This window comes from Plecotus auritus (assembly GCF_963455305.1).
Source record: "Plecotus auritus genome assembly, chromosome: 6".
Lineage (NCBI taxonomy): Eukaryota > Metazoa > Chordata > Mammalia > Chiroptera > Vespertilionidae > Plecotus > Plecotus auritus.
Genome location: NC_137773.1, coordinates 82,801,779 through 82,829,098, shown reverse-complemented (window position 1 = coordinate 82,829,098; position 27,320 = coordinate 82,801,779). Strand labels below are relative to the sequence as shown.

The 27,320-nt window shown below is 55.1% G+C and overlaps 1 protein-coding gene across 7 annotated transcripts; it reads right to left on the bottom strand.

Annotated features, from left to right (window-relative positions):
* Nucleotides 1-824: 824 nt before the first annotated feature.
* APC2 (APC regulator of WNT signaling pathway 2) lies at nt 825-27,320 on the bottom strand. 7 transcript variants are annotated; one of them, XM_080673095.1, is made up of 17 exons: nt 27,155-27,261; nt 23,396-23,561; nt 23,248-23,293; nt 20,298-20,456; nt 20,034-20,124; nt 19,750-19,930; nt 16,002-16,110; nt 15,756-15,872; nt 14,920-14,997; nt 14,627-14,725; nt 13,763-14,153; nt 13,106-13,201; nt 11,343-11,482; nt 10,837-10,914; nt 10,526-10,642; nt 6,653-6,867; nt 825-6,066 (listed from the first exon to the last, which is right to left on the bottom strand). In XM_080673095.1, the coding sequence occupies exons 4-17, from the start codon at nt 20,436-20,438 to the stop codon at nt 1,113-1,115; spliced, it is 6,807 nt and encodes a 2,268-aa protein (XP_080529221.1). In that variant the 5' UTR covers nt 20,439-20,456; nt 23,248-23,293; nt 23,396-23,561; nt 27,155-27,261; the 3' UTR covers nt 825-1,112. The 7 variants fall into 7 exon arrangements, with proteins under 7 accessions (XP_080529221.1, XP_080529220.1, XP_080529222.1 ...); XM_080673094.1 differs by lacking the exon at nt 23,248-23,293; XM_080673096.1 differs by lacking the exon at nt 23,248-23,293 and having other exon boundaries at nt 23,405-23,561.

Here is a 27,320-nt window from a genome sequence, read left to right as displayed (position 1 = left end):
GCACGGACCTCAGCAGTTTCCCCCGCATACGTACACACTGGCAGGGGCCACAGCAGTTTCCCCCACATACGTACACACTGGCAGGGGCCACAGCAGTTTCCCCCACATACGTACACACTGGCAGGGGCCACAGCAGTTTCCCCCACATACGTACACACTGGCAGGGGCTACAGAGGCCCACCAGGCTCCTTGTGCCCCTCCATCTCTGCCTCACTGACACTAACACTTGAGCACCCCAGCAGCCATGGCCTCTACACATCCAGCTAGTCTGGCCACAGTACTGGGGCTCTAGGCCCTGTAGCTCCTCCGAGGCCAGGCGTCAGCTTCACCCCAGTCCCTGCAGTTGTGCCGTCCTATAGGTCCTGGGCTTTGTGTGTCACCAAGGTGAACCATATTTGGCTGACTCTCATCCTCCTTCCCTCACCTCACCCGCCAGTTGTTCCTGACTCCCTCCACCTACCTCTCTAGTCCCCCTTTTCCTCCTTTGGCCAAAACCAGCACCCACCCCAGCTAGGAGTGGGATTATAGGGTGGCCCCGCATCACCCAGCTATCTTCCTTTGCCCTTCTCTCCTTGCTCCTTCCAGGCTGTTCTGACAGTGCCCCCCTATCCATTAGCCTCTAGCTTGGCACCTAAAATGGAGGGGCCTGTCTCACTGTCAGGCTCAGCTATACCCCTCCCTCAGTTCAGCAGTCATCATTAAAAATTACCCAGCTGTCCCTGTAATAATGAGCTTTGTCCTCTGATGGATGCCTCGGGCCTGTGCTGGATGGCACCACCCTGAAGCCTCATCCCCCACCTCAGGTGGATGCTGTAATCTCCCTTGGTTCCCCAGAGATGAGTGTCCTGCTGAGGCTTAAGCGCAATTGGGCTGGGGGTCAGGAGGGTGGTCTCTGCATGTGGGCAAGGCTGGGACTTGAGGTCCAGCATGCAGCCCAATTCCTTCTCTAGTCCCCACAGCACAAAAGCAAGCATGAGATGTGAGGCCGACATGGGCTAGGGTGGGGCTCTGAGGGCGGGGACTCAGGTGAGTAGGCAGTTCCTGGGACCACCCTCAGGACAACTAGATAGTTCTTGGCCAGAGAGGATGTTCCAGAAAACCAGTCCAGGCAACTATTCTAGGAGGTCAGCGGGCACAGGGGCTTTCTCCACAGCTGAGTCAGTGGTGGTGGCCACTACCATGGGGCTGGGCACATAGTTGAAGGGGGGGACTCGGGCTGAGCGACTGGGGGAGCCATGCCGGTTGGCAGCAAAGCCCCCCCCAGCCACTCCTAGGCTATCGTGGGTGAAGGGGCCTGAGGTGGGTGCCTTGGCAGGACCAGGCTTATCCACATCGCTGCTGAGAAGGGACGTATGTCCGCTGGCCAGGGCCTGGGGAGGCCCCCTGCTCTCCAAGCTTGGAGATGTGCTGGAGTTGGTCTTGGTGGCAACAAAATCCTCTGTCTGGACCACAGCATCACTGGTCTTGCGCTGCAGGGGACTGCCTGGGCACTCCTCTGATGAGGTGCCCATGAGCGGCAGGGCGGTAGAGGGCAATGTGCTCCGCAGGATATGTGGCACATCCTCATCCCGGATGCGACGCCAAGTGGTGCACAGTGAGGCCACCCTGGGTAGGGGCCGGGCCTCTCCATCGCTGCTGCGGCGTGCAGGGTCACTTGTGGGACTAGGGGCAGCACCCTCTGGCTTTTGGGCCGTGCTGATATGGGGCAGAGAGGCATAGCGCTTGACTGCCTCAGGCTGGATGGCCTGCTTGCGGATGGGCAGACGGGATGGGCTCTCTGAACTAGTGCGCCTTGGTGGCCGCTTACCAGGGCCTGACCGAGCTGTGGGGGACTGCTGGGGAATCAGGGCCTGCGGGGAGGATGCCCGCAGTTCCTTGCAGCGGGAGGAGCAGAGAAAGACAGTGGGCAGCGCAGGCCCGCTACGGCGGGGTGAGCCACCCTGGGAGGTGGAGGGGGTGGCTTTGGCTGTGGACAGTTCCAAACGACGTCGGTGTAGCAGACCTGGTGATTCCTTGATAAAGGTCAGCTGCCGCTGGAAACCTGAGCGGTTGGAGGACTCGCTGCCACTGGACTGGGCTGAGGCCATGCGCACCAGGCCCAGGCGGCCCCCTCGGGCACTTGGGCACCCCTTGGGTCCCACCCGACCCCTGGAGCCTGGCTCTGGGGCTGCCCTGGCCAGGGATGGTGGCACCCGCTTGGTGGGCTTCTGCATGAAGGGGATCCGCACAGGTGACTTCTGTGTCTTGTGCTGCTTGGCCAGCAGGGCCCGCATGGGTGTCTTGGACACCAGTGAGGCCCCAGGGCTGGGTAGGGGCCCCGAAACATGGGCAGCCGGGAGCGACCTCCTGGGCAGGGGCTGGGAGGCAGGGGAGGTCTGGGAGGAGCTGGATGAGGGGGTCTTAGTGAGGCGGGCTGGTGGCGTGGCACTCCTCTGGAGGGGGCTCAGGGCTGCAAGCTCTGAGATCTTGCCAGGCCTGTGCAGGCTTCGAGACCGCTGCTGCCCAGGGCCCAGGGCTTTGGTGGGAGCTGCTGGCTGTGTGGGGCTCAGGGGTCCCATCTTCCTTGGTGTGGTGTGGGGGCCAGGGGTGCCTTTGGGCTGAGATCGGGTGGCCGCGCTGGGCATGTAGATCACTGTTCTTCCTCGAAGCATGGCTGGCATCCCAGGTGTGGTCTTCTGAGCACCGCGCAGCTTCTCTGGGCCAATGGGCAAGCAGGAGCTGCTACTGCGCTGGGCCAGGGTCACATCCCGTTTCTCTGGCCGGGTGGCACTGCTTGCTTGTCCCTTTGCTCGTGTCTGCCGCCCTTTCCTGTGTAGAGAGGGCTGTAGGGTGGAGCCCACTGACAGCCCTGATGCAAAGGACAAGATAGAGTCAGACTCAGATGAGGCCTCCTGAGTGGCTGCTGCTGCGGCCTGGTGCAACCAGGTGACAATGGAGTTGGCGCCCTCCTGGATGGCGCGCCACTCGACGCTGTCCAGATCTGAGGCATGGTCTGACCCTGCTGCCTCCTCACCATGCTCCTGCGGCCCCTCTGATTGCTTGTCCAGCCGGGCATCTCGGGGCTTGCGACGCCTTGGATCTGACACCTGTGGGCAGCGCCTGGGCATGGCTGAGCCAATGCAGCGCCTTAGCATCTCCACTTTGGCCCGAGAACTGGGATGGCCATCATTCCCACCTCCAGGGCCCCGGTCCTTGGTGACCACTGGCTCATGGGCTCCGAGCCTGCCAGCCTCAGGCTCAGGCTCAGGCTCGCTGAGGGAGCTGGTGGAGGAGCTTAGGGAGTAGCATGGTGGCGTCTCATCAGCAATGAGGCTAGGCTGGGCCCGGGTGGACATTGTGGCCTTGGGCACAGCCTGTGCCTTCTTCCTGCCAGCCAGGCGCTCCCTCTTTGCTGCCTGGGTAGTAGCAGATGCCCACCTGGAGGGTGTCACACCCGCCGCTGTGGACAGCTCCTCATCTGAGCCGTTGCTGTAGAAGCAGTACACAGCCTCCTCAGTAGGTGTTGTGAGGCATAGGGACTGCAATGCCCCCTCCCCATGAGCTCGGCCCAATTGGGGGCTGTTCCTGTCTGCACAAGCTTTTGTGGGCTTTCGGAGGGGCAGCTCCAGCCCTGCCCGGTTCCTGACCAGCCCTCGGACTGGCTCTGTTCTGCGGCCTGCACACCCAGCCCTGTGCCGGTGCCCAGTGGCCAGCCTGGCAGGAGCCTCTAGGCCTGCTGGCTTCTGCCTGTCCCCACACCCACCAGGTGGGTCCCTGGGAGATCCCTGCAGTGTCTCATCGGTGAGTGAGGCCACACTGAAATTGACCTGCGTGCCCTCGGTCAAGTCAGTGCATGAGTTGTCCTCCCGAGCCGGGGTGGGCACCAGCATGTAGACGGGCATGGGAAGTGCACAGCGGCTGGGCACCAGTGCTGAGGCCACCTTGCGGAGCCGGGTGGGCACAGCTGCACCCAGACAATCCCGCAGCAGCTCCAGCTCCTGGTTGGTGGCAGGTGGTCCTTCAAGGCGACCACTGGCCTCATCTCGACAGCAGTGCCCAGCAAAGTGCTGGCTAGGGCCACCACCCCCGCCAAGTTCAGGGCAGGCTGGAGGCAGCAGCCGCAATTCAACATCCTTCTGCACATAGTGCTCATGCAGGGCCAATGCACTTAGGCTGGAAGCACACGAGAAGTTTTCATCTGGCTTCTCCACAGTGAAGCGCACACTGCCAGCATCTAGCTCGGAGGGCAGCCAGCAGCGCTCTCGGCAGTCGGCGATGTCCAAGAAGCGCTTTACGTAGCTTTCCCACTGCAGGCTGAAATGGGTGGTTTCATGCTCACCAGGAGGTGGGGGGGCCAGTGGTGGTGTCTTGCTGCGGCTCGGTGGCATAGTCTGCCCAGGGCTGTCAGGCAGCTCGCTGGGGCTGACTGTGCCACTGCCCAGCCCACTGCAGGGGTCACTGGGGATGGAGCTGGCAATGGATGGGCTCTCAAAGCTGCCCAGTGAGCTCACTGAGCTGCAGCGGCTCAGCACCAGTGGTGTCTCCTGCACACAGTTCTCTGAGGAGCTAGACGGTGTGGTGTCCTCCACTCCCAGGCTCCGGCCCCGAGCGGGCACAGGGATGGCCATGGGCAGGGAGGCAGCCCCTGGCCCATGCCAGGCCCCATCCAGCTCCGCCTCGCTGGGGCCAGCCTCCTCCAGCCCCTCCAGGGACGAGTCACTGTCATCCAGGTCCCCTGCCTCGCTGGGTCCCGGGTGGCCAGCCGAGGACAGTGAGGACAGGGAGCTACAATGGGACAGGCAGAGTGGTGCCGCCTCCACCACCAGCTTCTCAGGAACCTTGTTCAGGCCCTCTGCAGGTAGCCAGGCATGTTTCCGGGTCCCAGGGACCGGGAGCCCCACACCAGCCCTGGCAGTGTCCTTGAGCAGTGGCACATGCTGATAGGTAGGTGACAGCTTGATGGTGCGCACACAGGCATCGGTGGCTGCAGCTTCCCGGGCTGCTGGCTTAGCCTGGCCACCCAGCAGGTTCAGATCAAGTTGGCTGGGCCGTGCCTGGCCACAGGGGGGCCCCTCTCGGCGCTTGGCCAATGAGGTCAGCGGGCAGGGCCTTATGTGGTCACGGGGACAGGGCCCGTCACTGGTGCTGCCACTGTTAAGGCTGTCATTGGAGAGGCTGGCATGGGCTACCTTGAGCCGCAACAACGGGTGAGCTCGGCCACTGGCCTCCCGCTGCCCACCCTTAGGCCCCCGGCAAGGAGAGCAGGACTGGGCTCGGCCCTCCCGCAGTGCCTCCTGCCCAGGGTCCCCAGAGCTGAGGCTGAAGCTGTCATCAGATGATGTGTGCAGGGCTGAGATGTCCTCCACCAGCCGGTCGATCCGAGCCACTGCCAGTGCCAGCTTGGCCTTGGCCCTGGCTGCCAAGGCTGCCTCCCCACCGGCCTCCTTCTCCACCTCTGGGCCACCGCGATGGGCAGATGGGGCACGGGCCAGTGCCTGGCCTTGCAGGAAGTTGCTGCCCAGAAAGAGGGACAGCACAGTAGGACTGGCAGGCTCGGCGGTGGCGGCCACAGCGGCCAGGGAGGGCACATCATCATCGTCGAAGCAGCCCGAGTCTGAGGCATAATCCTGGGCCAGCCCATCCAGATGCCGCAAGGGTGGCAGGGGCTTCTTGGAGGCAGCCTCGGCCTCAGCCTCAGGCAGGTCCTGCTTCTCCAAGTGGTCCAGCGTCTGGGCCAGATGCCGTGCATCTAGTTCGGCTTCCAGGGCCCGCTGCTTGCGCACGTACAGGCTGGGCGCACAGGCACTGGGGGAGATGGCAGTGGCTGCTGCCTGGTATTTGGCAGGTCGGTGAGCCAGCAGGTTGCGCAGGGCAGCAGCACTGCCCATGGCAATCATTTTGTGTTTGGAGTGCACCAGGTTGCGCAGCATGGCCACGGCGCCCAGGTCCCACAGCAGCTCCTGGTCTCGTGGGCTGCGGGCGGACAAGTTCCAGAGAGTGCCACAGGCGTTGCTCACGATGGTCAAGCTGTGTGATGTCAGGTGCTGCAACAGAGTCTGCAGGCAGTTGTGGTCCCTCAACACCTGCCTGCAGCACAGAGCGGTATGTCAGGCAGATTTAGCAAATAAAAATATAAGGCATCCGGCTGAGTTAGAATCTCAGAGAAAAGAATAAATATGTAGTATAAGTCTATCCCAAGTATCGAATGGGATATACTTGTGTTAATTTTTTTACTTAAGAGAAATAATATATTTATTAAATAATTGTAATAATAAGTTAAAAATACTTATCTTTTAAAATGAAATTTAGTGTACCTTATTTTAGCATATCTCATGTGATATTTGGGATAAACATACTATAAATTCTATTTGTTTTTAAAAATACTAAGTATTTGTAAATTATTAAATTAATAAATATTTTATTAACAAATAAAATATTTAGCAAAGTATATCTCATGTAATATTTGGGGATACTTATATTACAAAAATTAGTCCCTGGGACAAATCAGAACATCCATTTGCCGGAGGACAAACCAAGGCTGCAGCCTCAGTGACAGTTCACTACAGAATGGGATCTGCCACCCCAGCCCCAGACCACACCTGGGAGTCCACCTTCCCCCAGCACCTTCTGTGGTGCCCTCTGCCCTCCATGATGTGGGTTGGGATGGACCCACCTGTAGTCCTCCCGGGTGGCGATGAGGCTGGACACATTGCGCAGGATGCCTCCACCGCTCTCAATGATGGCCAGCGAGTTGCTCTGGCACTTGTAGGTCAACGTGCTCACTAGGAAGCCCAGGGCACCATCCACTTGGCAGATGGCTGCCTTGTTCTCCGTGCTGTGTGCTGAGAGGTTCCACAGGGCACTGAGCACACTCTTTAGGGTGGACTCCTAGGCACAGGGGTGGGACAGGTGAAGGTCAGTGGAGGGGGGGGGCCCAGGCACTGGCCCCACCCACTTGGCCCTCTCCATCAAGGCGCAGACAAAAGGCTGGAAGGAAAGGCACCCAAATACATTTTCAAATAAAAGCGAAAAGTAATAAAACTGGTCCTCACAGGATCTCTGAGTTGAAGGGATGGAAACCCCAGGCCTGTCTGAGGACCACCTGGTAAGCTAAGTGGTAAGTTGTTTGGTTTGACTCCCCCCAAGACAGAGAACTCACCACCTGTTGCCAGTATCTCCCTGTCCTGTGGCTGGTATTAAGCAGCCATGGCAGAGAGAAACCAAGATGCCGGCATAGGTAAACATCTAAACTGCTGCCTCGCACAACAATATCAAAACTACAACTAAAAGACAAAACGGACACCATCCAGAACCACAGGAAAGCTGGCTGAGTGGAAATTCTACAACTAGAAGAAAAGAGGAAAGCACATTGAGACTCAGAGGAGCTGCAAAAGGCTGAGGTATGGAGACTCGCACACGGAGAGGATGGGCGGCTGTGTGCACGGGCGGATGAGTGCGCGGCTAGCTTTCTAAAGCGGGAGGAAGAAGGAAACTCCTGACTACACTGAACTCCAGTCCCAGGCGAGACACTGGGAAACCAGACTCATTTGGGGGGAATCTGGACTGTCAAGAAAAGAGAAAGCACACTGAGACTCAGGAGCTGCGGAAGGCAGAGGTTTGGAGGCGCACAGAGAGGACTGACTGCTGAATGCATGGGAGGCTGAGTGTGCGGCTGGCTTTCTAAAGCGGGAGTGAGACAGAAACTCCTGACTGCGCTGAATTACAGTTCTGGGCAAGTTTCTGGGAACCCTGACTCATTCGGGGAGAAACTGGACTGTCTGGCAGTGGGCAAAACTCGAGGGCGGCTTTCTCTCAGAGGTGCTTGTGGTGATTACCAAGGGACACTGAGACCCAGGGGCCTCATAGGGCAGGGCTGACAGGAAACCAAGGCTGTCTGCTCCACCCTGAAACTCTGTCCCATCCAAGCTGAGCACAGAGGCTTTTGCAATTTTGCAAGTCTTGTCCCATAAGGCTGTCTCCAGCACAGAAGTTCTCCCAGCGTAGACAAGTATATCTCATGTAATATTTGGGGATACTTATATTACAAAAATTAGTCCCTGGGACAAATCAGAACATCCATTTGCTGGAGGACAAACCAAGGCTGCAGCCTCAGTGACAGTTCACTACAGAATGGGATCTGCCACCCCAGCTCCAGACCACACCTGGGAGTCCACCTTCCCCCAGCACCTTCTGTGGTGCCCTCTGCCCTCCATGATGTGGGTTGGGATGGACCCACCTGTAGTCCTCTCGGGTGGCGATGAGGCTGATCCTCACAGCCAATTGGCCTGGAGGTCAATTCCTCCCAGTGATACCAACAACAATCAAGACTTAACTACAACAAGGCTGAGCACACAGTCCACAAAGGGGTGCACCAAGAGTGTCCACCTCAGGTAACTGGGAAGGCTGAGCCACTGTGCCCAGAGGACACCTACCACACAAAGCTACTCTACCAACTCAGGGAAGCAACAAAAATGCGGAGACAAAGAAACAGATCACAAATGAAAGAAATGGAGGAAAACAAATGACTAGTTATAGAGTTCAAAACCACAGTTATAAGGTTTTTCAAGAATTTTCTAGAAAAGGCCGATAAATTTAGCAAGACCCTCGAGTAGATGAAAAAGGACCAACTAGAAATTAAACATATACTGACTGAAATAAAAAATATTATACAGAGACCCAACAGCAGACTAGAGAAACACAAGAATCAAGTCAAAGATTTGAAATACAAAGAAGCAAAAAACACTCAACCGGAAAAGCAAAAAAAAGAAAAAAGAATCCAAAAAGTTGAAGATAGTGTAAGAAGCCTCTGGGACAACTTCAAGCGTACCAACATCAGAATTATGGGGGTGCCAGAAGAAGAGAGAGAGCAAGATACTGAAAACCTATTGTAAGAAATAATGACAGAAAACTTCCCCCTCCTGGTGAAAGAAATAGACTTACAAGTCCAGGAAGCGCACAGAACCCCAAACAAAAGGAATCCAAAGAGAAACACACCAAGACACATCATAATTAAAATGCCAAGGGCAGCCAGAACCGGTTTGGCTCAGTGGATAGAGCGTCAGCCTGCGGACTGAAGGGTCCCAGGTTCGATTCCGGTCAAGGGCATGTACCTTGGTTGCGGGCACATCCCCAGTAGGAGGTGTGCAGGAGGCAGCTGATCGATGTTTCTCTCTCATCGATGTTTCTGACTATCTATCCCTCTTCCTCCCTCTCTGTAAAAAATCAATAAAATATATTTTTTAAAAAAATGCCAAGGGCAAAAGACAGAGAGAGAATATTAAAAGCAGCAAGAGAAAAACAGTTAATTACCTACAAAAGAGCACCCATACGATTGTCAGCTGATTTCTCAACAGAAATTATGCAGGCCAGACGGGAGTGGCAAGAAATATTCAAAGTGATGAATAGCAAGAACCTACAACCAAGACTACTCTACCCAGCAAAGCTATTATTCAGAATGGAAGGTCAGATAAGGAGCTTCACAGATAAGAAAAAGCTAAAGGAGTTCATCACCACCAAACCAGTATTATATGAAATGCTGAGAGGTATTCTTTAAGAAGAGGAAGAAGAAAAAAGTAAAGAGAAAAATTATGAACAACAAATACATATCTATCAACAAGTGAACCTAAAAATCAAGTGAATTAAAAATCTGAGGAACAGAATAAACTGGTGAATATAATAGAATCAGGGGCATAGAAAGGGAGTGGACTGATAATTCTCAGGGGGAAAGGGGTATGGGGGGTGCAGGAAGAGACTGGACAAAAATCATACACCTATGGATGAGGACAGTGTGGGGGGAGGTAAGGGCAAAGGCTGGGGTGGGAACCGGGTGGAGGGGAGCTATGGGGGGGAAAAGAAGAAACAATTGTAATAATCTGAACAATAAAGATTTATTAAATTTAAAAAACACACACAAAAAAACAACAACAAAAAATGATGAATAGCAAGAATCTACAACCAAGATTACTCTACCCAGCAAAGCTATCATTCAGAATTGAAGAGCAGATAAAGAGCTTCACAGATAAGAAAAAGCTAAAGGAGTTCATCAACACCAAACCAGTATTATATGAAATGCTGAAAGGTATTCTTTAAGAAGAGGAAGAAGAAGGAAAAGGTAAAGATAAAAATTATGAACAACAAATAAATGTCTATCAACAAGTGAATCTGAAAATAAAGTGAATAAAAAATCTGATGAACAGAATAAACTGGTGAATATAATAGAATCAGAGGCATAGAAAGGGAGTGGACTGACAATTCTCGGGGGGAAGGGGTGTGGGAGGTACGGGAAGAGACTGGACAAAAAGCGTACACTTATGGATGAGGACAGTGTGGGGGAGGTAAGGGCAAAGGGTGGGGTGGGAACCAGGTGGAGGGGAGCTATGGGGGGGAAAAAGAGGAACAATTGTAATAATCTGAACAATAAAGATTTATTAAATTTAAAAAAAAGAATAAAAAGAAAAGAAAAAGCAGCCATGGATGGCAGTGCCCTCTCCCCTGGGTCTCAGGTGCATTCCTACCCCCTACTCCGTCGTGCCCATTCAGTGCCTACCTTGGAGGCTCGTAGGACACACTGCATCAGGGCGGTCATGCTGCCGATCTCCCTCAGTACCTTCTTGCTGTTGATGTCAGCCCGCCAGGACAGGTTGCGCAAGATGCTGGACACCACCTGGGTCAGGGCACAGGGTGGGCAAGATGGGCCCAGGGCCCCCTGCCCTCAACCCCACATGTGGTGGGGCTACAGAGAGACTGAAGGGGATGCCCATCACACCCACAGGAGAGGGAACTCTGTCAGCAGGGGCCTTGGACAGTGGGACACTCAGCAAGGCTCTTCCCACGCCCCACCCCACTCCATCCAGGTACCTGGTGAAGATCCTCGCTCTCAGAAGCCAGTTGGGCCACGATGGCCTCCATGCTGCCACGCCGGGCACATAGTGTGGCCTGTGGGGTGCCACGGGAAATTCATGCCATGGCCGGTGGGGCAGGAGCCACAAGGGACACCACGCCCCACCTTCAGGGTTTCTCCCTGAGCACCTACTATGTGCTACAGCTAAAGCCTCAGAATCCCATTTCACCACTATGGCAAAGGGATAGCAATCATCCTGTTGCTTTGATGAGGAAATTGAGGCTGAGACAGGTGCAGACACACAGCCTCCTCCAGCGCAGAGGACCCACTCTCTGCAGTAGAACAACCAAGAAGATGGTGGCCTGGCCAACCGAATCCAGTCACAGTCCCTCCTTTCACGGCCCTCTCTGGGCCTTAGTCTACCCACCTATAAATTGAGGACAACTTTCCCCACCTCTCAGGGCTGTTTTGAGGCTCAGACAAGGGTGGGGGAGCATTGACGCCACCTGCCCACCCCAGGCACCTTGTTGGCGACGTCCCCAAAGGTGAGGTTGGTGAGGGTCATGCCAGCATATCTGCGTAGGGCAAGGTTGAGTGGGTCCTGGGTCATCTTGTGCATCTCATAATCCACCTGCAGTAGATCTGCCACAGCCTGCAGCCCACCTATGGGGACATGGGAGAGTGCACAGGAGGTGCAGGGGGGCACCCCAAATGAACCCCAGCCTTCCTCCCAGCCTCTGCCCATTCCATTCCCCTGCTTAGGTGCCCTCCCTCCATCCTACTCCCAGGTCGGCTCTTCTCAAGCCCACCTTTGAAGCCAAACTCCAGGGATACCTCCTCCAGGCAGCCTGCTGCCAGGCTGGCCTGATCCCCTGGATACTCTGTGACCTCCACACCCACCTCCTTTCACATTTCCATTTACACTTTCAGCTTCTAGGCCTTTGCATGTGCTGTTCCCTCTCCCTGGAATGCTTTTCCCTGCTATTTGCTCAGGTTCCTAGCTCCCTTCTGCTCTTAGGTCATGAAGGCCCTCAACACCCTAAATGAAAACCATCCCAAGACCATTAGACCTCCAGCCTCTGATGATTGCCATACACACAGTTCTTTAGTCACTATGAAAACTAGTCTCTCACTTTACAAAGAGTAAGCAAACGTGGGGGGAAATGGTCAGGGTGAGTAGAAGAGAAAGAACTTGTGCCCAGCCAGCATGGCTCAGTGGTTGAGCATCGACCTATGAATCAGGAGGTCATGGTTCAATTCCCAGTCAGGGCACATGCCTGGGTTGCGGGCTCAATCCCTAGTGGGGGACATGCGGGGGACAGCCAATCAATGATTATCTGTCATCATTGATGTTTCTATCTCTCCCTCTCTGAAATTAATAAAAATATATTTTAAAAATATTAAATATATATATTAAAAAAAGAAAAGAATTAACTTGCAATTCAAATACCAGGTGCCCTTCCTGCTTCACTGAGTAAAGACAACAGAGGCAATTTGTGCATTTAGGGGCTGGGGCTGTTGGACACTTCTGTGGTTTCCAGATCTTGGGTTTTATTTGGTTTGGTTGCTACCTTCCTCCTCTTTCCGCATCTTTCTAAATAAATCCAGCCAGAGAATAAATTCCCCAGCTGGGAAAGGAATGACTTGAAAGGTATACACTCTCATCAGTGTCTGCTGTCTTGTCATGGTTGCGAATGCCCATTTCTGTGCAGCCAGATCACAAGAGATCTGAATTAACCTTTGAGTGTGTGATCATCTGCTGAGTGAGAAGCAGTATCTAATTTTGTAGTAACTGGAGTAAAATTAACCACATTGATGAGACTTTTGTCCATGTTTCGATTACTTTAAATGACATTATATTATAATGCTCTTAAAACATGCCGAAACCGGTTTGGCTCAGTGGATAGAGCATCGGCCTGTGGACTGAAAGGTCCTGGGTTCGATTCTGGTCAAGGGCATGTATCTTGGTTGCGGGCACATCCTCAGTGGGAGGTGTGCAGGAGGCAGCTGATCGATGTTTCTAGCTCTCTATCCTCTCCCTTTCTTTCTGTGAAATATCAATAAAATATATTAAAAAAAAAAAAACTTCACAAGGTCTCCCCCGCCCCAACAACTCTGATTCTGTGTATTAAGTTGGACCTCTCACCTTTGCTCTTGGCTTCCTGGCCACTTCCCTATCCTCTGAACCCAGGACCATTAAGGCTGAAAGCCTGCCATGGGCTGCATGAGGCCCAGAAGCCTCAGGCCAAATGGAGGGGACACGGAGGAGGTGAGGGGTGCACTCACCCAGCTCATTCATGGCACGACGATATTCCTCATCGAAGGACAGCTTCATCACCGCACAGGTGGCCTGGCAGATCTGTGGCTCAATGGGGACTGGGGCTGTGGGCCAAGGGACCAGATCAGAGCCGTTCCAGTCCAGGAAATTACCCCTGTTGAGTCCTACCCGTCCCTGCCTTCACCCCCACAAAGACCCAAGCTCTGCAAACCACTGCATGCTTGGCATCTGAGGGGTCACTCCCAGAGCAGTGGCCTCCTTTTCTAACTCTTCTTAAAATGAATAATAAGGTGCCTGCCTCACCCAGAGCTGAGACAGGAGATGAAGTTGTGCTGGGTGCTCAGGACCTTTAGGTGGTGCTTTTGTCATAGATTAACTTTGTGATCAGCTGCCCAAACTAGGAATCTCAAAGTCAGCACCCATATTTCTGGTTACACACAATCCATCCATGCATTCAATGACTGTTTCTTGAACTACCCTGCAACCAGGGCACAGGTTGCTAGTGGCTTTTCTTGCCAATCTATCATGATAAAGTTGCCATAGGCTTCAGCTCACACATGACACAGAGAAAAGGCCGATGGCTGCTAATGAAATCACCCTGCCACCCCGAAAGCCCAAGCACTGTGCTCACTGCACAAAGGTGGCCAGGGAGGCTGCACACTCACCGCTGCCCACCCCGCCTCCCTTGGTAGTGCTGTTCTGGGCCTGCAGCCAGTCCCAGCAGGTCTCACAGTAGGCTCGGATCTGCTCCAGCACGTGCAGGACACGCATTTCCTTGCGTGCCAGGCCCTGGTCTGGCTGGGAGAAGACAATGTTGTGCAGTGCTGCATTGGCACGCATGCGTGCGTCCTTGGCTCCGGGCACCCCAGGGGTCCCATTGCGACCCCCACCCCCAGCCTCTGTGCCATGCAGGATCTGCAGCAGCAGTGGCAGGCAGCCTGAGCGGCGCATGGCCACACAGCTCTCTGGAGAACTGGACATGGCGAGTAGCGTTCGTGCTGTGTCCTCCTGGTCCCGTGTTGCCAGCATTGACAGCAGCCAGAAGACCACCTCCACCTGTGGCAGGGGAAGGAGGACAGCGATGGATTCCACCTGGCCCCAGTCAGTGTGTCCACCCTCCCCAGCCAGGGGCGACCCCCATGCTCTGGGTGATTCACCCTAAATATGGTAGGAGTCCTGTGACCCCAGCCTAGGAGAATCACTTCCTCACCCCCACCACCCTCACCTTGCATCCCCCATGGGCCACCACACACCCGTGGGGAGATGGATGAGAGGCCTCAGTCATTGTGGAGATGCCCCCAGCCCATGAGGACCAAATGCCTACTCCACTGCCCTCACTGGGTACTTCTAGGGGTAGCCCTACATCTAAGTCTGGAGTGCTCTCCCAAAAACATAGGACAGGTATCCCTGCCCACCTCACCAGGCCCCAAACCACGTGCTGACCCCACCAACCTCACCACACCCTAATCCAGCTGGCTTTCCACTCCCCACCCTGCCCCTCAGTTCATCCCAACTGGACTCCCCCTTACCTTGCTGTTGCCTGGCTGAGGGGCACCATCCTCAGGGTGCACAGGGACCTTAGTCTCGGGGTCCTCATCCACTGGCACCGACTTTACTGCCAGCAGGGCCTGTGAAGAGAACACCAGCCTGGGGGTTATGGGAGCACCACAGAAAGCACCCTCACTGCTGATACTGACCACACTCCATGGTGATGTGGTGGAGGCTCCACCTATACCTATACTCTGGGTAGGGTCTTCAGGGTACCCTCCTTCCCTGGGGTCATCACCTCCCCTGAGGGCCCTGACTCTGCTCCTCCCAGTACCTGGGGCTCAGTCTGCTGCACCCGATCCTGCGCAGACAGCAGCTCCTTGTCGATTTGCTCCAGGCGAGAAGCACGGATCTAGTGGGAGAAAGGTACACATAGCTTGCTGTGACTGACCAGGTCCCTGCTCTGACCCTGCCTGCTCCCTGATATAACTCTGCCCACTGTCCTAATCCACCCACCTCTGACTTTGCCCACTGGCTGATTTGGCCCTGCTCACTCTTCTAATCCCACCCCCAGATCTGACTCTACCTACTTTAAGGTATGGCCATTCCCACTGTCCAAACCCCACCCTTGGCCCTAACTCCACCTACTCCTTGATATGGCCCACCCATTCTCAACCCTAGCCTGATGTCTGACTCCACTCACATCTTGCCCCCACCCATGGTCCACACTCCCTAGTCCAGGCTCTGACTCCACTACTCCATGATTTGGTTAGACCCTTCCTCATCCTTCTAGCTCCGCCCCCTACTTAGGCCCTATGCTAGACCTGCCTACTCCCTTATTTAGTCTCATCCCTATTTAGATCCCACCTATCCTTCTAGACCTACCCACTCCCTGATATGTCCCCACCCACTGATCAAGTCACCCACTGTCTGCCCTGGCCTCAGTGTTCTCCACCTCTGAGCCTGGCTCTGCCCTTTACCCCATCTGGCTGCACCCACAAACAGCTCTAGCCTTTGGCTCCACCGCCTGAGCCAGACCCCGCCCACAGCAGTCATTGCCCTCTATCCCAACGGCACATTACTCCGCCCATTAATCCAGACTTTTCCCACAAAGACCTCTCTGTTCATCCACTACGAATAGCCTTGCCTCGGCCCCGCCCACCGCCGCACCTGCGCCCGCTGCACCATCTCGTCAGAGGTGCCAAAGCGCTCTTCCATTAGCGTACGGATGTGCTGGGACTCAAACTCCAGCTGCTGCCGGATCAGGTCCATCTGCATGGAGAACTGCTGGGAGGAGTGGGCAGGCCGAGGTGAGGGTCTGTCCGGGCCAGGGCCTGGGACCTGCCCGCCACACCCCTGGCCAGGGGCAGGGCCGACCCAAAGCACCCTTCCCCCGCCTCCTCCGCGCGTGCTCACCGTCTCCACGTGCGGGAGCTCCTCCAGGCGCTTGGACAGGCCCTGCAGCTGGGAGTAGTACCAGAGCTTCTCCTTTTCCTCCTTCTCAATCTCATTCAACAGGAAACACCTGAGTGGGCCCGGCCCGCAGAGGGGGAGCCATATTTACGTGTGGTTTATTTTGATTTTAATAATCGCTTGTTGAGTGCTTAGTGTATGGTAAGCATGTCAAACTCAAAGGCTAACACGGGCCAAATAAACAAGGTTTAAGTTTATGTGGGCCGCAAAAAAAACCAAAAGCTTCAATTTTCTTTTTTTTATGCCTTAAAAAAATTTTTTTTAAACTTTTATTGATTTCAGAGAGGAAGGGAGAGGGAGAGATAGAAACATCAATGATGAGAGAGAATCATTGATTTGCTGCCTCCAGCATGCCCCCTACTGGGGATCAAGCCCACAACTGAGGCATGTGCCCTTGACCAGAATCGAACCCAGGACCTTTCAGTCTGCAGACCGACGCTCTATCCACTGAGCCAAACCGGTTAGGGCCAAAAGCTTCAATTTTCTTTTTTTTTAAATATATTTTATTGCTTTTTTACAGAGAGGAAGGGAGAGGGATATAGAGAAACATCGATGAGAGAGACACATTGATCAGCTGCCTCCTGCACACCTCCTACTGGGGATGTGCCTGCAACCAAGGTACATGCCCTTGACCGGAATTGAACCTGGGACCTTTCAGTTTGCAAGCCGACACTCTATCCACTGAGCCAAACCGGTTAGGGCCAAAAGCTTCAATTTTCATAGAAACATAGGTTTATTTAGATAGAGACATGCTGAATACAAAGGGCTGAAATAAATGAGTAATAGTTAACATAAAATAATAGAAGATTTTAATAAAAATTAATCTTTTCTCTTGAACATTAACCTACCAGACACTGAATAACTGCACAAATTAATAAGCATAACACAAATAAACCTATTTTTCTTGTTCTCCAAAAGCAAAATATTTCCTGTTGCACACACCAAACAAGTCAGTACAGGTCTAATGATGTGGCAATCAGCTGCTAAAATATTTGCTGCTAGTATTAGTGGAGAGAAATGGTGCGCCTGCACATAAGGCCCATAAGGAAAATGAATGCAACACGATTATAGTAATCAGTCATTAGCAAATGTTGTAGTTCGTTATTAATAACTAGAGGTCCAGTGCACAAATTTGTGCACGGGTGGGGTCCCTCGGCCTGGCCAGTGATCGTGGACGATCAGGGCCATCTCACCCAGTCCCTATCGGGGCAATTGGGACCGGCCAGCCTCCTAATTGGGACCCATTGTGGGGGCAGGCCAGCTGGCAGCGGGGGAGGGACTGCCGAAGGTTGGCTGTGGGAGCACACTGACCACCAGGAGGCAGCTCCTGCATTGAGCATCTGCCCTCTAGAGGTCAGTGCATGTCATAGTAACTGATTGACTGGTCGTTCAGTTGCTTAGGCTTTTATACATATAGATCTATATATATAAAAGGCTAATAAGCAAAGTGTTCCCTCGGGTGTTCGACCTGAAGACCAGAAGTTCAATCGCTTGCTGTGACGTGCGCGGACCACCAGAGGGTGGTGCAGAACGAAGGAAGGCCCCGGCTGGCAGCCAGCAGCCAGGGAAGGGAGGCCCCGGCTGGCAGTGGGAAGGCCCCAATCAGCCCTGATCACTAGCCAGGCCTAGGGACCCCACCTGTGCAAGAATTTTGTGCACCGGGTCTCTAGTCTGTCTATCTATCTACCTATCTATCTATATAAAAGCCTAAGTGACCGTTATGATCAGTCACTATGATGTGCACTGACCACCAGGGGGCAGATGCTCAACACAGGAGCTGCCCCCTGGTGGTCAGTGCACTCCCACAGGGGGAACGCCACTCAGCCAGAAGCTGGGCTCACAGCTGGTGAGTGCAGCTGTGTAGCAGGAGCCTCTCCTGACTCCACAGCAGCACTACTGAGCAGCGGCGGCAGGAGCACAAGTGGCTTGGACTCCTCCCTGGCCACCTGCCGCTTGGCTTACTGCTTCATCCCTCAGAGGAAGTCCAACTGCCAGTTTAGGCCCGATTCCCAGGTGGCCGATCAGGCCTAAACTGGCATTCGGACATCCCCCGAGGGGTCCTGAATTGTGAGAGGGCACAAGCCAGGCTGAGAGACTCCCCACCCCCCCACACGAATCCGTGCACCAGACCTCTAGTTACGTATAACAGGATATTATAAAAATTAAGTTACGAAATTTTTATTAGAACATTTCTTACATACCATTATATTGGCTGGACCGCAAAAATATTCGTTGTGGGCCACAAGTTTGACATGCTTGGTGTATGGCCAAGTTTAACATGCAGCATGGCAAAGCCTTGCCCTTGGTGCTTCCCTGAACTAGGGACGGGTGAGTGGAGCACAGAAAGTTAATTAAAAAGAGAAGGTAGCCCTAACTGGTTTGGCTCAGTGGATAGAACATCGGCCTTCGGACTGAAGGGTCCTCGGTTCAATTCCAGTGAAGGGCACATGCCCAAGTTGCAGGCTCGATCCCCAGTAGGGTGCATGCAGGAGGCAGCCTATCAATGATTCTCTCTTATCATTGATGTTTCTCTCTCCCTCTCCTTTCCTCTCTGAAATCAATAAAATACATTTTTTTAAAAAAGGGAAAGAGAAGGTAGTTCCTTTGTAAATTCTGATTCTCAGAGAAAGACTCCAAGGGGGGCGCTAACACCTCTCCCAAACGCAATAATCTCCCTCCAGGCTACATAGAGGAGGCTTCAAGCTCAGATTGCTCCAGTTGCAGTTACAACAGATTTGGCTCTGCCCTTAACCCCATCTGGCTGTACCCATGCTCTGGGTCAGTGGTTGGCAAACTGCGGCTCGCGAGCCACATGCGGCTCTTTGGGCCCTTGAGTGTGGCTCTTCCACAAAATACCATGGCCTGGGTGAGTCTATTTTGAAGAAGTGGCATTAGAAGAAGTTTAAGTTTAAAAAAATTGGCTCTCAAAAGAAATTTCAATCGCTGTACTGTTGATATTTGGCTCTGTTGACTAATGAGTTTGCCGACCACTGCTCTGGGTGATTCAGCCTAAACATTTGATTACTTTAAATGATATTATAATGCTCCCCAACCTAAAACTTCACAAGGTCTCTCCCTTCCCAACAACTCTGATTCTGTGTATTAAGTTGGACCTCTCACCTTTGCACCCTGTGGGGAGACACTGCTATTCCCACCCATTTCACAGAGCGGAAGTCTGAGGCTGGGAGGGGCTAGGGGACTTGCTTGACATCACACAGCAGCAGAGCATGGACCTCCAGGTCTCTCTGACCCCACACAACCCAGCCAAGCTGAGCTGCATGCCTGGACCCTGCCTCTCTCTGCTGCCCCCTCTGCTCCAGGTTTCTTGGGCTGCAGCCCTTTCTCCACAAAGACTGCTTTGAGCCCCTCTGGCTCCAGGCCTAACTCTGAGCCCTGGCATTGGACACAGCCCTGTCCCTGGTGATGACTGGGTGTTGGGGACCCCTGGGGACATCTCCTAGGAGCCCTCCCCTCTGTCAGGAAAATCCCCTACTCTTTGTCCTCCAGCTGAGGTCAGCTGTGACAGGAAAGTGGCTGGAGGAGCCACAGAAAGCTGGTGCCTGAAGTGGAGGCTCAGAAGGTGGGTAGGACTGGCTTAGTGGGTGGTGCACATGCTGATGGGCCAATCAAAGGGCAGAGACTACAGGGATGGAGTCTGGCTGGGGGGCGGGGCCAGTGGTCAGTTTCTCACCGTTCTCTGTCCAGTTCCTCCAGCAGCCTGATGGTGGCCCGGCTCAATTCCCCAAAGCTGTCCTTGGAAGTCCCGGAGCCATGTACTGGGCTTCCCTCAGGGGTTCGGGCAGCAGGCTCAGGGCCCAAGGCTGGGGGCTGGAACTTGAGGTTGTACAGACTGGTGATGTCCATCTGCAGGGCTGGATGGGAATGGAGGGGGAGGGGGAGGTCAGCACCCCTCCTTGTCCCTCCTCCTCCCAGCTCACCCACAGTGTAGAGGGGGCCCCAAGGCTGGCCCCTCACCTTTCAGCTGATCCAGCACCTCAGTCTGCCCTGAGGACACCAGCACTCGGGCCTCCTGCTCCAGCTTACCCTGTAAGTGCTTCAGTACCTCCTGGAGGTGGGGGCAGGAAAGAGTGCTGGTTGTCATGGCCACTGCCCTGAGCTGCCCCAGCTCCACCCCCCTGTGAGATGCCCTTGGCCCTGCCTGCCCATTTCTGGGGTCCAGTGCCCTAGTGTTTGTCCCTGTGACCCAGGCCCATGTCCTCTGCCCAGCCCCACCCCCACCTTCATGCCAGATGTCTCTGTCTCCAGCTTGGACAGGTGGCTTGAGTTGTCTCGAAGCTCCTGCCTCAGGTGACTGTTCTCGGCCTTCAAGGCTTCCACTTGCCGAACCAGCTGTTCATAGGGTGCCACGGAGCTCGTCATCTTTAGCTCCTGCAGCACCTGTAGCCACAGGTAACATGAGGTTCTGAGGAGGGGGTAACCTAGCCCTCCCACCCAACCCTGGAGCTGGGTCCCAGGTAGGAGAAGCTGCAGGCAGGATAGTGATGGCCCAGGGAATCCTAGGGACAGATGGTGTGGCAGATGGAGTGACAGACAAAGGCAGGAACAACAGGAGAGAGACAAAGCCATCAGACAGGTATTCAGATAAACAGACAACTCAAACACCCAACTGACCAACAGACAGATACAGAAAGATTTCCATTCTCACAGCTGGGTTCCTGGACACATGTGCTTATAAACAGCCAGCCAACAGATGGACAGCCAAGACTCTGACAGTCTAACCCAGCAGATGGACTAGCCAGCTCAGTGCCACCAGGCTTACAGCCAGAGAGAGAGAGACAGACAGATGGATAGCCAAGATACTTTCCCTGCAGCAATGTAGCTGCCCAGAGGCTGGGTGGACAGACTACCCACTGATTCAATTGATAGACAATAAAAATGTCATGAAGGTTCTAAGAAACCAATGGACAGGCTGACAGTGGAGCTCCAGGTGACACAAGCCTACTATGGTCACCCTGGGATTTGGGAACCCAAATGCTCTGCAGCCCCCACAACCCCTCCATCAGCAGCTGGATCTGGGTAGCTACTTATGTGGCCCAGGGGCCCTGCAGTCAGCCCTCTGCCAGCTCCTGTGGCCCCCCAGCACCCCAGGCCTCATCCCTGGGCTCCACCACTGCCACCTGCTTTGTGTCTGGCTGTCCTTTCTCGCTCAGGCCCAGCCTTCTCCCTCTGTCCAGCAGGCCAGGATCTCCTCCCTCAGCTTGGCACTCCTGCCAGAGCCTTCCTGCCCCACCACCTTCTCTCTTTGTTCCCTTAACATCAGCGCTCCCCCTCCCTCTGCCTTTGTCTGAGGCTCACCAATAGCAGCCCATCCCCTCTGCCACCTCCTCCCTGGGAGCCCCCTCCCCCTGCCCACCTGTGTCCCCTCCCCAAATCAGCCAGCCCTCTCTGCCCATAGGGGATACCATTCTCTCCCTCCCCGACCTGGCCACACTCTCATTCACTTGCTCATTCATTTTCCTCTCTCTCTTCCTACCCCTAGAAGGTCCCTGCTCACCCTGAAGTCACCAAGGACACAGATGGGCTTGGAGTAGGGGTTGGGGGCTCTGCCCCAGGTGCGGGGATAGGTCAGGCATTTCAAATTGGCTCTGAGGACCTACTGCATGCCTGGCTCTGTCATTTGGCTTCCTTATCATAGTCCCGGGTCTAGAAGGATAGAAAAGGCATAGCTGGAACCTAGACATTGGGCATGCTCAGACACATAGGCCCCACCCCCTCCGCTGAACTCAGTTCCCCCACCTGAGGAATGGAAGGAACTCAGTCTGCCAGGCCCATCTAGTGGGCTGATGTGATGGTTAGGAGGAGGAACAGTAGTCACTCAGCAAACACAAGTCACAGGTCAGACTGGGAGATAGTGTGTCAGGTGGGGGAGGCCAGATGCTTGGGGACCACAGCCTTTGCCTACCACCCTAATATCGATCCTGCCCAATGCTCAGTTAGGGGTCCCAGCTGAGAATGAGGCCTGGGATTGTGGTAAGGTCCCTGGGATCTGGCTGGAACCCTGTTTCCTGACTGAAGCCATTATGCTGTACCTAGCCAGGGGAAGCACTAGGTTAAGCACAAACCCCAGCATATCCCTCCCATTTCCTAAACCCAAACTTCCTTCCCAAGCATCCCCCCAACACACACACACACACATACACACACGTCACCCTTGCAGGGCCAGCAGAGCCAGCTTCGGATACCTTCATCCCCCCTGCCACTCCTGCACCCTCATTAGATGGAGCTTAGCAACATGGCAACAAGCCCATCCTCTGGGTTCTCCCACATTCAGTCCTAGGTCCTCACCTCCATCCACTCTCTTTTTAAAAAAATATATTTTATTGATTTTTTACAGAGAGGAATAGAGAGTTAGAAATATCAATGAGAGAGAAACATCAATCAGCTGCCTCCTGCACACCTCCTACTGGGGATGTGCCCGCAACCAAGGTACATGCCCTTGACCGGAATTGAACCTGGGACCTTTCAGTCTGCAGGCCGACGCTCTATCCACTGAGCCAAACTGGTCAGGGCTCCATCCACTCTCTTACCAGCCCCTCAAGCTTTGCCCAGCTGGGCCCTCATTCTCCCCACATCTCTCCCATCAGAGAAGCCTCGCTGGCCTCCCATAGTCCACTTCTCATTCACAAACAGACAGAAACTTTGAAAGTACTGGTCAGACTCCTTTTCTCCCTGCTTCAATAGCTGCCATGGCTCCCCAGTACCATAAGACCTGTCTCCTCCATATACACTCCATTCTCTTCCCCCAGGTCTTTGCACATGCAGTTCTCCTGCCTGGATCACCTCTCCTGACTTGCCATCCTTCACAGCACAGCTTCCTCAAGGAAGCCCTCCTGCCTGCCCTTCACCCATCAGGAGCCTCCTGGGGGCCTCCCTGAGATATGTCTATTACCAAAGAAAAGCACTAATAGCTGGCGGTTCCTCTAATTAAGGAATGAATGGCCAAATATCAGTGAAAGGGATAGCACAGGTGTAGCCCAAAGGGGCCCTTCTCTTTCCTTCAATCCAAACTTCCACTTATTAAGGACTGACTCCCAGAGAGGTGCAGCACTTCCCACCCCACCCCACCCCAAGGCACACAAGCAGGCCTGCCCACAGACTGGGAATCCAGGTATTGAAGCTTGTGAGTGGATGTGTGCGTGGGACCGACTGCAGCGACACAGGTGCCCACCTCTTTGGGACTCAGTTTCCCCTCCGGCTCCAAAGCGAGAGCGGACCTGCGCAGCAGAGAGAAGTGGGGGGAGGGGGGAGCATGGAGATATCCCCGCAAAGGCGACGGCCGCGCCCTCTACCCTCAACCCAGAAAGCGCGCCGCTTACTTATCTTACTCAAACTGGGCTGGGCCGGCGGACACCCACGGGCCTGGGTCCCCCTCCCTCGGCGCAATTCCGAGACCCCGCTTGAGATCCTGGCGTCCTGGGCCAGGGCGGCCGCGGGGGCGCTGGCTCCGGGATTCCGGGGTCTTGGCGGCGTGAGCAAGTGGCTCTGGGGAGGACAAAGGCCGGTGCGGGTCTGGCAGGCGGCGCCGCCACTCAGGGCGCTGGGCGAGACCACCGCGAGCGGGGGAGGATGCGGGATGCGGGATGCACGCGAGGCGGCCAATGGAGGCGCGGGAAGACGGGCTGGTGCCATGGCAACAGCCAATGGCGGCCCGGGGCGGGGACCGGCGGCGGCCGCGGGGCTTCTGGCCTCCTCGCGCGTTCAGGGGCTGCGTGTGCGGGCGTGGTGGCGGGGGAGATGAAGCCTCCAGGGAAAAAGGGAGCCTAGAGAACCAGAACCCCGTGTCCCCCCCAGCATTCCGGGGTGAAAGGACTCCTAGAACGTCCCATGGCAGGATCAGCATAATTTGAGAGTAAAACATCCAGGCTTGAGTGTTACATCAGAATCTTGCTGGGGGGAGCTCCCGGGGCAGGGGCAGAAGCAGGGGCCGGTCAGCCGCCTCCCCTCGGATTTGGCCCAGCCTTGTGTGGATGGGTCAGGGTGAGACAGCGCTTAGGATCCAGGCTGAATGAAACCCCGCCACTGGTGGGGGAGGGGAAGCATGGGGATGGGCAGGCATCCTGGGGAGCGCCTGGGACCCTGCATTTCTCCCCATTTTTTCTTGTCTCCCTGGCAGAGCGACAGCTCCTCCATGGGCATCTGCCTTGACTCCGTGTCTTCCCCCCACATTTCTCAGTTTCTCTCTATCTCATCTCTTTCCCCCTATGTCTCTGTACCTCACCGCACCCCTAATTCACCCTCACAGAAGGAAAACCAGAAGAGGGAGGAGTCTGGGGTCTCAGGAATACACGAACCCAGTCCCCAGCTGTCTCAGATCCTTGATGGGTCCACAGAGATCACTAGAGGATTTAACACCCGCAGCCAGAACCTGCAGCTGCAGCCCAGTCATTCCTACTGCTGACATGTGCACACCCTAAAGGATGGAATGTGGATTTGGGGCCTACCTCTGTCTTTTCCTGGCTTCATGGGCCAGGGAAAATTATTCACTTTGAGACCCTCAGTTTCCCATCTGTGAAATGGGAAGGCAGCTGCAGCCTTTGCAATGGCTGGTGCTAGGGACCACAGGAGGAGCACAGGATCATGCAGTTTCCTGCTGGGTCTGCTGTAGGAGGCCCTATGTGTCCATCCTGGGCCAGCAATGCTGGAAGCCCCTGTGGACTCAAGTCTGACTGTCCCAGATCCTCCAGAGCCAGACACAGTTGTCCCCAGACTGTGGGGTTGGGGAGTTGGTACAGAGGGTAGAAGGGCTCTTTCTGGAGGCTGGGAAGGCTGAAATGAGGGAGCAACACCAGTTCTGGGCCTATTCAAGATGCGTAAGAATTGGCCCTAGGATCAAGGAGGGAAAAGGCATTCCAAGCTGAGGGAACAGCATGTGAAATACCTGAAGTTGTGAGAAATTAGAGCTCATTCAAGGGATATGCTCTTCTGGTGGGACCAAGGAGTACAGCAGGTGGTAGGGCTGGACTGGGGGAGATATGAGGTGTTTAAAGCAGGGCAAATTTCAGCAGGTGCAGCTCAATGGTTGAGCATCAACTCATGCACCAAGAGGTCACCAGTTCGATTCCTGGTCAGGGCACATGCCCAGGTTGTGGGCTCCATCCCAGTAGGGGATGTGCAGGAGGCAGCTGATGTTTCTCTCTCATCAGAGTTTCTATTTCTCTCTCCCTCTCCCTTCCTCTCCCTCTAAACAGTCAATTAAAACATATTTTAAAGCAGGGCAAACTAGGCAAAGCTGAAATGGGAGAGGGGAGGGGACAGATCCCAGGGCTCTGGCTTCAGCTCTGCCTTGATATCCTTTTGTAACCTTAGGCATGGCTCTCTCTGGCTTCAGTTTCTCATTTTGTTCACTGAAAGGTGGGTTGGAGAATCCCTATCCCCACATCTCAGTGAACTAAGTCTCACCTTCCCCACCTAGTCTAAGATGTCACTGCTCCCCAGACTCCTCACAGCCAGAACCTTAGAGCTGGTAGGAGCTTGGAGGGTCCAATGGCCAGTCCTGCCCTCATACATATGGAGAAACTGAAACTCAGGGCAGGGACTATGTTGCTTGAGTTCATGCAAGAGTCCCACCAGGCCCTGAACCTCCCTCCCTTCCTCACCTATCTGGATATGGTGGGAGCCTGGATGGCTGAGAGGATATGGGGGCTGAGACCCCAAGGCAGGATGCCCTGGTCCACAAGCTTCTTGAACATTATGTCCCTGACATCCCCCGAATCCTTGACCCTGTAAATCTTTAAGCCACAGCCACACCCAGGTGTCACTGGAAATTCTATAACCACGAGAACTTCAGGAATCCCCACAGCCCTTCCCCAAGATCCCAGGCCCAATCTCAAGGGGCTGAGAGACCCTCATTGCACAGTGCCCAGGCCTAGCAAGGAAGGGCCCTTCCCAGACACCTACTCATCACTACTGGGTTCTCAAGAAGAAATTTGAATCATGGGGCTCGTTTCTTCCCATCCCCAGAGACTAACCCCCCCCCCCATCCCAAACCATTGTAGGGTCACTCATGGAGTGTCTTTGGGCTTTCTGAGTCTGACCTCAGGCGTTTCTGCCTCTTTGATCTCCGTGCTTCCCCATTGAGCCTCTTCGATGTGCCAGAAACTGGGGGCAGAACAAGCGGCATCCCCCACTAGGAGCTGGATAGGGGGCTAGAGGGAAGTAGGAAGGCACCAGGTCATCATGAGACCTTGGACAAGTCTCGGGTTGGATGACCAGGCAGGGCCCTGACAAGTGAGGAGGGAATGCCCATGGCGGGGTAGGGGGGCGGGGACGGACAGTCTAAGCCGCGCCCCCCAAATCCGACTCTGGTTGGGTGGCCTGACCAGGGTCCTGAGCCTCATTTTCATGGGTGAGGAGGGGGCTGGTGTGTGGCCACGTCAGCACCGCGGACAGCTCCTTCCAGCCTCTGAGGGCGCTTCCGCCCCGCAATTAGGTTCCTGGCGCAGCTCCGGATGTGACCTTGGGCTCCCCGCTGCACCCCTAGACTCAGTTTCATCTTAAATAGGGATAGTATAGTTCCAAGATTCAGAACGACTATGGAGACAGGCAAACAGCTAGGGCCCAGTGAGATGGATATTATTAGGAAGAACATCAACATCCGCAAACGTCGTGGTAGGCCCTATGCTTGGTGTTCAGAAGAGGAAACTGAGGACTGGAGAGGTGCAGGGCGTGGCCCGGACCCCAACCCAAAGCCTGTTCAGGATGGAGCCTCGGCACAGCGCGCTCCTGCCGTAGCCCCCACTGCCCCAGCGGGTCTCGGAGTCCCCACATTGGGTCGGGGTCTGAGGGGTCTCCCTCCGAGGCCGAGTGCTGGGCCCAGTGAGGCTGCGCTTGCGCAAGCCAGGAGGAGGGGGTCACTGCAGTGTAGCGGAGGGTCTCCCAGCCTTGCCAACAGCCTGAGGCGGTTTCCCTGGCAACGGTCCCCCGTGCCACTGCACGAGACCCCAGACTCATCAAGCCGGGGTGCGCAAGCCTGTACGCCCTCTGCCGCCGTTGGGACCACTGTCCCCGCGGTCCGCACCCCTTAGCTGCGCCCAGGGCCGGACCCGTATCCCCGCCGCCGGGCCCCCGCGCCCTACCTGGTCTCGGAAGAAGGCCGAGTGCAGCAAGCTCAGGAGCCCCAGGAGCCCCATGGAGCAGTGGCCGCCTCTGACCAGCCCGCGCCCCGCCCTCGGCAGGAGTGGGGAAGGCGGGTGTGGAGGTGGGGGTGGGGGATGGCGGCCAGGACGCCCTGCGCCTGCGTGG